The 12090-nt window shown below is 46.9% G+C and overlaps 1 protein-coding gene across 1 annotated transcript in view; it reads right to left on the bottom strand.

Annotated features, from left to right (window-relative positions):
- LOXHD1 (lipoxygenase homology PLAT domains 1) overlaps window positions 1–12090 on the bottom strand; it is a 152179-nt gene that overhangs the window by 15695 nt on the left and 124394 nt on the right. The window contains exons 35-37 of the mRNA XM_064480296.1: window positions 8330–8447; window positions 7292–7466; window positions 5571–5756 (exon numbers count right to left, since the gene is read on the bottom strand). Of these exons, the coding sequence (XP_064336366.1) occupies window positions 5571–5756; window positions 7292–7466; window positions 8330–8447 (479 nt within the window). The remainder of the gene's footprint in view (window positions 1–5570; window positions 5757–7291; window positions 7467–8329; window positions 8448–12090) is intronic.

Genomic DNA, 12090 nt, shown 5'->3' on the forward strand with positions numbered 1-12090 from the left:
CATTTAGGATCCAGAGGCTGCTACAAGGTGATGTTTGACATAAATTTAGTCATTTGGTCACATAATTATTAAATACCTACTAAGTGCAAGGCACTGAGAACCCAAAATTGAATAAGACAAGGTCTCTACCCTTTAGAGACTCAAAATCTGCCATTTGTTAATTGGCAAGACAATTATAATCCAGCATGGTGAGTGCTACAAATAGAGATATAAACAGTTCAAGAGTGCCAAGTAGGGGGCATCTAATTCCATTTCATGAAAAAAAAAAAGTAGTAGTTAATATGGATTTTGAAGGATGCATAACAATTTATCGGGGGAAGGAAATTTCAGGTGCAAAAGTCATCCCCTGGGTATCTATTTATAAATGATTGTTAGCTCAGCCAAAAGAAAAAGTAAGTTATTTCATGCCAGGTAAAATTTAAACAAGGGCTGGCCTCAAGGTTTAGAGAGCTAGGAAAGAGAAGAAAGTGAAAAGAAAACCTTTTTAATGGAAGTTCACTTTAGAGATTTCTCATTACTACAAATTCATATGCACCACACCATTCTCCGGAAGGATTGAAGCAGTCAAGAATAAAAAGGTAATTCCACCTTATAAAAAGGACCAGTGAACAGAGAGGGTGAGGCTAGGTGAGAAAAGTTCTTTGACATTTTGTCTGTTGGCGAGGTGTGGGGGGCAGGTGGGGAGTACTTAGCAGGCAAGAACATTTTTGCCTTGTAAACATGAATCCATAAATGACAGAAGGTTTTCTTTCCCCCTGTTACAGTGACTTAAATGTTTGGCTGCATAACAAATTTCTCATCAAGGGATTCTGGGAATTTGCTAGGGAGAAATAAACATTTTAAATAGTTTAAATTGCTTTGCTATTTGAAAACAAATGTGGTTTCATATTTCCTTTATTAAATTTTTGCTCAGGAAACTATGGCATCAGGAACCAACACACCACATCTTGGGATTTCATGGCCAGTGAACAATCCTCAATGTTATGTAGTTCCCCAGACAGGGTCCATCTCCCCAAACACATTCCCTTTTGGAAATAAATAATGTTGAGGCAACTCATTTTCCTCCCCTTTTCCTCTTCCTCCTTTTTATTCCCTTCTATTACCTAATCTCAAATGCTGGAATTCTCAGGAATCTGCTCTCAGTCACTCTTATTCTACAAGTTTCCTTCTTATAGTACTTTAATAAGTCCTCCGCCTTAAAATTTTCTAGAATCTTTTCATATTTTCTCCATTCCCCACTGCTACCTTCATTGTACAAGGCATCATTATCTCCCATTATCTCCTAGCCAGTCTTTTGATATTTGTTTTATTTCCATCTAACCTATCCTCCACAGACACTACAATAATCTTTCCCATGTGACTACCATTCCTGAGATCCTCTGATGGCTTCTCAGGACAGCTGGGATAAAGTCCCAATCATTGATATGGCTTATGATATCTTGCATGGCCTGGTTCCTGTCTACTTTCTAGCTCCCATCCCCATTCCCTATTTTGCAGTCATTTGGAATTCTTCTTTCATTTTGGCACATATCAATATTTCTATTTTGGGGCTTTTATATTTACTATTCACTCTGCCTCAAAAATGCTTCTCCATTTTTAGCAAACACCACACATCATTTTATGTCTATCCTTCAGGTCTTATTAATGTCTACTTCTTCAGATCTTAGTTTAAATATCATTTCTTCAAAGTCAGATACAGTTGAACCTCATTATTTGCATATTCATATCTGCAAATTCACCTACTTGCTAAAATTTATTTGTAACCCTAAAATCAATACTCATAGTGCTTTCTCAGTCATTCATGGACATGTGGAGAGTGGCAAAAATTTGAGCTTCCTGATGCACATGTTGCCAGCGGAGGTTAAACAAAACGATGTTCTACTTTCTTGTTTCAGTTCTCACACTATAAACAAGGGTCCCTTTTGTGGTCTATTTAGTGCTTTTTGTGTGTGTGTGTGATTTTGCTGCTTAAAATGCCCCCTAAGCATAGTGTTGAAGAGCTGTCTAGTGTTTCTAAGTGCAAAAGGCTGTGATGTGCCTTACAGAGAACATAGATTTGTTACATAACCTTCCTCTAGGCATGAGCTTTAGTGTTGTTGGCTATGAATTCACTGTTAATAAATCAACAATATATATTAGATGAAATGTCTTTAAACAGGAACACACATAAAAGAAGGCTATGTATTGATTGGCTGATGAAAATGCTGTGACTAGAAGCTCGCAGGAACCTAACTTTGTGTTTTCCCCAGGAGCAATGGTTCAGTGTTTGCAGCAACTTTATAGACCATAACTCCTGAGAATAATGAGAATCAACTGCATTTGATTTATTGACTGAAATCAATATAAAAATTAGGGACTGTTAGGACTGCAGGAGTAGAGGAGCTGAATGGCTCATGTTGTCTGGGGAGAGGACATGTCAGACAGGAGGAGAAAAAAAAGAAAAGGGGAAACATAGACATCACTAAAGACAAACATTAACTTTGACTTCTGAAATGTTACTTCTTGACTTTCAGGAACATTTTTCTCAAGTATGTGAGCCTTTGCTTTCCTAGACAGTTTGGAAGGAGGGGTACAACATGGAGCAGGAATTCCCAAGAGGACTTTCTAAGTTTGTGATGAGAAAAAGTCTGGGATGGAAGGAGAAGGCAGACAGTTAAGGTATGGCAGCAACAGAAGAAGTCATCCAAGGGTCAAAGAACTAGTAAAATTTCAAATGTTTAGTCAGGTGGAGTTGGATAAGATGGAGCTGGAGATAGCAGCCTCTGAAGGCTGGAGACAGAGATGAGCTCTGATCTCGGATCAGCAATTCTCTCTTTTTATTGCCATGAACTGAGGGTGGGCTGTATGATAATTTGTACCATCTTACCAAGCTCGAGGGGTCTATAACAGGCCTGAAAACAGACGGGTCCCAGGGTGTGAACCCTGGAAACAGGCAGCAGCGTCCAGGGTTGAGAATAATCAGAGAAGTAAGTACCCTGGACAGCTACATGGCTCCAAAGACTGTTCAGTGTTTCTGCACAATTGGGGTCTTTAACACAGGCATCCTCAGTCTTCCTGGCCATCCCCTCCACCCTCACCAGCCCCGTGAGTGAAACATTCATATTAGAAATGACCCTGACATTGTCCTCCTTTCTTGGAAAAGGGAGGGTAGTCATCAGGATCTACATGAAGTTCCTCCCTACCTAATTTTCTGGCCTGGCCAGGAGGTGATCAGGGACCTCTGACCCCATCAATGTGGTTGAACCCTGAGGGGATTGTTCAGACTGGCTGGGAATAATATTTCTTCCTTCCCATTGTTCTAATCCCTTTGCTTCTCTGTTGCTTCTGAGGTACGGGCTGTGGAAGAACAGAATTAAAGACCTGGTATCTCTCAGCTCTCTCTTGGGGGTAAGGGAGTAGAGTTTCAACTAGGTTAAGATTTAGCAAGTTTCCACTGTGCCAGAAGCTCTTTAGCAGGCAGTTATGAAGATAAATATGAATGAGGCATGGCCCCTGCCCTCAAGAGTTATACTTTGTGTGTCAGTAGCCCAGCAGAGAGTTGGAAGCCCAGAGGTAAAACATGTTTCCTTCTGATAAAGGCAAGGGCACATTTCTTGGGAATACACTTCCTAAACAATGGTTTGCCTCTGGTGAGAACATTACAACAGGAAACGGTACACATGGATGTTCATGTAGACAGACCCCATCCGCACCCACCCTCATCAATCTGATCTGTCAAATCCTTCTAATTAGGTTTCTAGTGACACACACAATGGGGCTCAGTGATCTTACTGAGCCACTGGCAGCCCGATCCAACACTGAAGTAATTGTCTGGATGTAGTGATCTACTTGTTGAGTGTCATGGGCAGTGGCTCATCCTGATCTTATGAACTTTCTAGGGCAGAAGACGATCTTAATAAATCTGACTCCTATTACTAAGCCAGACTTTCAACCACCAGCCAAGCTGCTACTAGTTCTAAAACAACCATAACGGATTACGAGAGAGAGAAAGAACTCAAGGGTCTTTGTTTTGTTTCCTTCTTGGGAAAGAGGAGAGATTCATTAGGGATATTTTGAGAATGTTGTGCAAGCACGTTTCTTTTCATAGACTTACAATGGCACCTGAATGGACAGCTGAGGAAGAAGCATCTCCTTCCACTGCACCTTTTTCTGGATAAGACACCCTCCCCTTACACTCTGGTAATAAACATCTATGAGGGACAGAGTGGACAGAGATAGAAGAAGCTGCCCTCATTGCCTTGTCTTCTTTTTTTGACCAGTTGGCACAGTGGCTGGGTGAGGGTGCAAAATGGGACTGGCAGGATGGGCTGGCACCCAGCATGGTGTACCAGAACGGGCATCAGATCTGGCACCAGAAGACCCAGATCTGAGTGTTGGCTGTGTCCCTATCTTTCTGTGTCTCCCTCTTGTGGTCCTGAGTAAGACAGTCAAACCTCACAGGGCTGCAATACTCCTTGGTTGTAGAAAAGAGAGATAATAAAGTGCTTTTGTGGTAGTAATTCACAAGGTTGTTGTACGGATCGAATGTTTGTGTCTTTAATACTTAACAGAGCACTAGGTGACTGCTGTAAATGTTTGCTTAATGAATAACTGAATGGGTGCAATGAGATTTGAAAACTGAGGGCTGTGTGAGTCTTCATTATGGCTATACTTTGAAGACTGAGTACTTTCTCTGTGCTTAATCAGAGCTGATCCCATGATATGAGGAAAAACTCAGCCGTTTAACCCATGCTAAAGCCGCCAAGTCAGGCTCCATCAGTCACCGTGGCAGATATATTGGTCCCCTGTGAGGATGTGGAAGAAGTAAGGACAAACGCAATACTCGACTCCTCTGGGCCACTTGTGCTGGACTCAGAAAAGCCTGGAGAAGCCTTTGAGCAAATAGCTTTGTCGAGGTTCATTTCAACGGAAGACAAGAGGGTGAGTTAGAACAGCATAAATTAAGAAACTAATGTGTCTCAAGGAGATGAAATTTAGTATTTAACAACTCTTCTCTAATCACATAACATATAACTTAAAGGCCCAAAGCCAGAAAAAAATGGTCAGAGTGGCCCAAAGACAACAAAAGGACAATGAGAGAAACTCTGAACATGAACTTCATCACAGTTACAGGTGCAACAAAGCATTCCTTAGATATTTTGAAGTTTAAAATAAATTTCTCACTTGGCTTATGTCCTATCCCATCACTTACATTTGTAAGTGAATTCGACTAATTTTAAACTTGTTATTATAAACCAACAAGCATAATTTTTATTGAAAATCCATGGAAAGTGAATTTGGTGATATAATCTTAATTTTTCCCTAATTTTTATGTCTGAACTAAGAAGAATTAATGCCCTGACATCACAGAAAATTAAAAGCCACTCATTACCCCAAGGTGGTGGGCAGGGAGCAGGAGGAACTAAAATTTGTCCAGAAACATTGGCTTTTCTAACTGATGGAAGCATCAAAATGGTGACAATCAACTGTTTAGGTTCCCTGCCACGCTGGGAGATGGGGAGAGGCTCAGGAGGAGAACTGGGGCCTGCCCTCCCACCCCGACCCTGACCTTGACCTTGAGCCCGAGCTACCTTTGTTGTCATGCCAGACCCGCAGCTTGCAGAGGTGGCCCAGGCTCAGCATGTCGGGGAAGTTGAACTTGTCGGTGTTGTTCCGCTCAAACTTGTTCCAGTTGGCCGACTGCTTCAGGGCCAGGGTCCCGCTGTCCCCGTTCTCGCCAAAGATGATGATGAACACGTTGGCATCCGTGCCCGCTCCTGGGAGAGCACAAGGCAAGGGCTCTGGGTGCCGCCCGCTCTGAATCACAGCCTTCTTGCTCTGGCCTCACTCCCAGGACCCTGGGAGGAGCCAGGGGTGCACACGGGCAACTTCAGAGTGAACGAGGCCGGGGTGAGGCGGGAAAGGGCTGGTCAGTGTCTCCAATTCTATTCTCTCTCTTATCTCTGTGCCTTGTAAATGCTGTCGGGCTGACTGGAGTCCTGGTTAGCAAGTATGAATGGTTTGGTACAAGGATTTACCTAGTGCTGGGAAATACTTAAAGGTGTGCCGTGTAGACTGGCTTTACAGTTTAGAAATAAACCCCCTCCTGCACAATGTGAAAGCCCCTTGTTCCCAAATCTGCCTCTGGTTGACATTCTACACAGGACCTGCACACGATGTGCTTAAGCCAAACAGAGGTATTGACCCCAGTGAAAAGAAAAGGCTTCTGGGAGAGGTGACCCCTTGAAGCTTTGCTGATATGCACGCCCTGCAGTTATCAATGAACTTATTATTTCCTGAGAGCACATCATGAAGGGATGAGGGGCTTGAAAACATGTGAACACTGGAACTTTAAGCAAAGAGAGTGAAGGCTTCACTCTGAGGAGAAAAGGAAGAAGAGAGGGGCCGAAAAGAAACTTTGGCAGCTGGACTGACCCCATGCATGAGGTGCTACCATGAGAGCTTCATCTCTTTGGCTGAATGCTTCTCTGTTGAAAATGTAAGCTCCCAGAGCCATCATGGTACTCCTTCCCCAGCCATTAATAAGTAGTGTGAGCGAGTTTGTCAGACTCGTAACAGCTCCTGGAGAACAGGCTTGGTGTAGGGGAGGGGAGGAAGGAGGCACTGCTTCCCTCTGAGCTGCAGGTCTCTGTGTTGCTAGTACGTTTGCTTAGAAGGCCCTTCCTCTGCTGTCGCATGTGCTTCACTGGCTTCTGTTCGTCCTTCTGGGCCGGACTTTGGCTCCACCTCTGGGAAGCCCTCCGTGACCCTTGCCCCTGATCTCCAGCCTGATAAGGCGCCCTCCTCTGGGTTCCCTAGCACCCGTGCCGACCCCTGCCAGAGCCTCACTGTCATTGCTCCACTCGGACGTCAGACACACACGGGCTCAGGAGCTTATCTCCAGCCTAAGCGCCCAGGCCAAAGTTGGCCCACAGGAGATGGTGGCCAAGCGCAGGGATGTGGGAAGGAATCCAAGGGCATCTGAGATGTCCGGCACCTGGGTGAGGGGCGTCAGGAGGACAGAGGGCCTCTGAGCCAAGCTCCTGCACCGTTTTCAAAAGCACTGACCATACTGCTCAGTGACGTTCTCCCCACTTCCCTGATGCTGGAAGGACAGAGCCAAGTCACTGGGAGGACACTTGGTCCAGGTAGAAGGTGACACACTGTGGAAAGGAGCTGAATTGACTAAGTTTTGGAAGGCCATCCAGAGAGCAATACCTTGACCAGAGCTCGGGGCCTGAGCCAGAATATGAGGAGGAGCGGGGTCAGTGGGAGGCGGGCACAGGAGAAGGGAAGGACCTCCCTGACTCACCCAGGATGTTACTGGTCTTCACCGAGACGGTGTAGGAGGTCCACTCCATCATCTCCTCCCCGTCGATGACAGCGCACATCTCACACACCAGGGTCTTCTTGCCCTTCCGCTGGGACAGCCAGTCTCCGTAGTAGAACATGGTCAGCTCTCCAGTGTTCATGTTCTTCAGGAGGATCTGGGTGAGAGGGGCCAGTACAGGAACCCCCTCCCTCACCTCTACCGGCTGCCCACCCACTAATGCAATCCCCTGGTCTGAACCCCAGGGACCCACAATCCTAGCCCCAAGACAAGTTCTTCCAACTTAGACCTGAGGCAGGAGGACAGGGCCCTCTCCAGGACAAAGACCCTGCCCCGTGGGCCTGTCACAGGGTCTGAAGCCCCCACTGTGACTAGTTTGGGAATTTGGAAACAAACAATTCTTCTAAATATGTTTCTGAGAGGTGCCTATCACTGTGCACAAGAAATGTTTGCTGAATGAATGACCAAAAAACAGAACAACCAAAACACTGTCAGCCACAGACCCCTGGAAACAGTGTACTGAAGTCTGCCAGATTGTCCTTGGCGGGAGGACCATACTGTTGGCTCAGGAAAAATCTGCTCAAGGCTGAACAGGAGCGTAGGATCCTGAGGGGATGCAGGACAGATGGCTTTTGGTGGACAAGGGATGAGACGATGACCCAAGATGGAAAAAGAGGCAGCCACCTGTGGTCACAGCGGCACTGAACCCCAGCACAGGAGTTACCACTGCTCCCCCAGACTTGATTCCTCCAGGAAGCCTACCTGGTCTCTGCCCACACTGCACTAGCAGGGCACACTGTATTCTCTGCCAGTTACTCAATTTTGACTGGAGGCAAATAAATAAAACTATGTTCCCTGATTAATTCACACGAAGGGCATATGGGATTCTGTGGGCCAGGTATGAGTAATAACCCTCTAAGGTGACATTTGCACTTTAACAAGGTCCACTGACAACCCAAATGAGCAGGAATAAGGGGCGGGCAGTGGGTGGAAGGGAGGGCGAGGGCCCAGCCACATTACCCTCTCCAGGAACCACTCGGGCCGGCTGCCCAGGCCGTCAATTCGGATCCGCATCTTGGTGAATGGAGCAATGTCCAGGATTTCCATGATGAACGTGTCATTCTGCTCCCGCTCAAATCTGGGGGTGGAGAGGCAGGGCATGAAGAAGGGAAGCTGGTCATTGGAGCGGGGTTGGTGAGGCCAGGCTGGAGACCAGATACGAGGGGAGGAGAGAAGAGGAGGCTTTTACTGAGTCCCTCTCAGCTCCCAGTGACTCCCCAATAGCCTGTCTCTTGCATCCCAGATGTGTCCCTAGACCACTGGGTTAAGTGAGTTTGGCTGGTAGAAATGGTCCTGAATCAAGAGCTACCAGTTCTGGGTCCTAATCTCATTCTGCTAACGTAGAATAGTCCCAGCAACTCTCGGGAACTTGGTTTCCTCATCTGTCGTCTGGAGGAAATTACACTAGCCCTGCAATCTCATAAAACTGTCACAAGGGCCGAATGGATGTGAAATCAACTTAAAATGTAAAAAGAATTCCACACCTGTAAAGCTTTAATTGAGACTCTCTGAGTGGCATGGCTGCCATGAATAGTGGGGCAGGTTGTGCACTGCACAACTCTAGATAGTGCTGTTCACATTTTTCTATACACAATATGCACACCTGAATGCAGTGACCCTCGCTCAGGGACTGCTACTAATAACTTTAAAATGGCAGGTAAATTGAAGGTAATGGTGGTTTTGTTGCCGTTACTATTTTTCTACCGAATGAACTCGTCAGCTCAGAGATGCTCTATCTTTATTTCTTACTGCTCTTCCCACAGTGCTGCATGCATAATACAACCTTCAATGCTGACATTGCCTGACTGCTGACTGATTCCAAATGCTGCTGCTGCTAAGCCCCTGGGGCTAACGCAGGTATCACTGAAGATATGACACTGTGTGGCAATTGTTACGCTTCCTTGAGTACAAGACATATTTTTAAAGCAGAAGCCACAGCCAGTGGGGGCTGGGACTGCAAATGCTGCAAATCAAGAACGAACTGTGGCTGGTCTTCAAGGCAGCGGTGGAACAGAGGCCTAATCCCTTTTGATAACTTGCTTATATGCACTTTATGATTATTAGATGCAAAAACGCTCTCCCAGAAGTCTGCCCTAAATCCTTCCTGCTCTGATTTAAGCCATCTATCCCTCTGGTCACGTGAAAACTGGAAGGTGGCACTCACAAATTCCCTTGTCAAGCTCATATCACATAGTGAGATTCTCTCCTATAATCTTTCAACTCATTGATTCCTTACTCTTGCCAGGTGAATAATTTTACAGATCAAAGGAACTTTAGAATTCTTCGCTTTGTATTTCTTTTTAATTTTCACCCTTTGAATATAGCCAAGTATCTCCATTTTATGGAGAGTTTATGGTGGGGCAGGTGTTTGGAAAGAGGGAGAGAGAAATAAGGTTTTCTTCTAGAAGACTGAAGACTGGATTACGTTTGCCACCTCACCCTTCATTACAGGCTAAACCCCCATTACTCCTGGATAGACCTCCTCTCCTCAGGGTAAAAGGCCCACACCCAAAAGGGAACCCCCTCATTGGCCCTTCATCCCTCCATGATGTACCGGCCCTATCTTTCCTGCTGCCCCAGGCCCTTTCAAGACACCTCAGTTGACTCGTACGAGGGCTCCCACATTGAGGGGCCACTGTTGGAGAAATGGTCAGCCTCCGATTCAGGTCCCCTTGCCTCTGGCTCAGAAGGGCAGGGGTGTCGAGGGGGCCCAAGCTTCACCCTGTTCATTTCCCCAGAGGAGCTCAGGGCTGAGGAGGTGATGTTGGGAGAGAGCAGCCTTTGGCTGCCCCTCACTCCCTCTCTGTTCCATTTCCTCCTTTTCCCCACCACCTCTCAAAGGCCATCCTTGGGAAAGGGTCCCGCACCTACTCCCTCACTGGTTTCTGTGGCTGAGAACAGTCTGAGGCCAGTCAGGGCCAGAGCCTTAGACTGGAAGGGCAAGGATTGAATGGAAGACTTTTAGACATTGCTGAGAGGCAGGGGAGGGTTTGTGGGGAAGGAGTCTGGGAAAGGGCTGGCTGGAAGATGGGGAAGAGAGGTGTGGGGTCCAAAGCCAGCCTCCCTGGGGCAGCTGCTCAGGCACTTTGCCTCTGTGGCATCTTAGAGGCATAGCTGGGGCTCCTGGAGTTGGCCGCGGTCAGAGGCTCAGCCGTAGCTTCACATTAAACCAAGCTCCTTCACTGTGGCTTCTCTGTCCCAGGGGCCACTGAGCCTACGCTTGGTCCTGTGGCAACTTGGGGCAGCAGCTCTTCCTCTCTTAGGACAGCAATGGCCAGTCCTTAATCAGCCGGCCCCAGCTCTGCCCAACAGAGCTGATGGTTTAATTGCCAGTACTTTGGCCAACCTCAGCGCCTCTGCTGTCTCCTCTCCCCAGTCCCTTCTCCCCAGTCCCTGGCAACAGCCAGCAGACCTCTCTTCTCTGGGCCCGAAGTGCTCGTCATTGGATCGCTAGGCGGTGACAAAGATGAGCAAATCACAGCCACACTCAGCAGCTCAGAGAAATCTGAAAAACCTAACATCGAGGCCAGAGTGAACACAGAGAATACCTGCCACCTGATAATCCTGTAATCCAGGCTAACTTGAGGCACACCTAGGATGGGGATAAAACAATAAAGGAAAAAAAAGGACATGTTTACCTTAAAAGCCAAGATAATGGTTACCTCTGGGGGCAGGGAGGTAGAGTGATGTGGCAGTGTTCAGTTTCTTGGCCTAGGGGGCACATGTGTAAGTTTTTGCTCTATAAATATTTACGATTTATGTACATATATGCGTTATGCATGCTCTGTAGATGACTGGATAACTGGGCGTAAATAAATAAAATTGTATTCTCTGATTAATTCATGCCAAAGAGCATATTGAATTCCACAGGTCAGATATGGAGCTATATATAAAATAAAAGTGAAATGTTCCTGGAACTTTTGACTGTTCTCACAGCAGGGTTTTCAGATCCAGGCTGTGGGTCGTAGCCCCAGGGCTAGGCTGGAAAATGTCCTCCCCCAAGGCAGGCCTTAATGCGATCACAAGGGGGAGGCAAAGAGAGATTTGGCACATAGACTGAAAAGGACGCCATGTGAAGTCGGGCAGAGAGAGACTAGAAAATGCTGGCCTTGAAGGTTGGAGAGATGAGGCCACAGCCAAGGAGGGCTGGCAGCCACCAGAAGCTGGAAGGGACATGGGGATGGATTCTCCCTTAGAGTCTCCAGAGGGAGTGTGGCTGTGCTGACACCTTGATTAAGGCCCAGTGATGCTGACTTCAGATTTCTCGCCTCCAGAAATGGGAGAGAATGTTTCTATTGTTTTAAGCAACTAGGTTTGAGGTACATTTTTATCATAATCTCAGGAAATTAATACAGCCCCAAGCGGCATGAATGGTGCGCTCTGGGACTGTAAAGGGGGCAGATGAGGGCAAACTGCCCAGGAACCAGCACAGAGAGAACTCCAGGGGCTGGAGAGCAGCGGGATGACTGACTCAGTGCGGGGATAGGTGTACCCAGGTGCTGATGTGACTGGGGGGTAAAAGACAGAGCCTGTGGGCCCTGGCTCCTCTGATCTGGCTCCTCAGGGACCATTAGGACCATGGAACCTGGTGCCTGCCCCCATGAGAGGGGGGCAACAGGGAGGAGCTGCATCCACCCGCATCTACATCTCACGAGCAGCCCTGCCATGGTTTGGGGGTAGGTCAAAGGCAAAGTCATAGCCAACAGATCCGAATCTCTACC

This window comes from Camelus dromedarius, chromosome 28 (assembly GCF_036321535.1).
Source record: "Camelus dromedarius isolate mCamDro1 chromosome 28, mCamDro1.pat, whole genome shotgun sequence".
NCBI classification, from domain to species: domain Eukaryota; kingdom Metazoa; phylum Chordata; class Mammalia; order Artiodactyla; family Camelidae; genus Camelus; species Camelus dromedarius.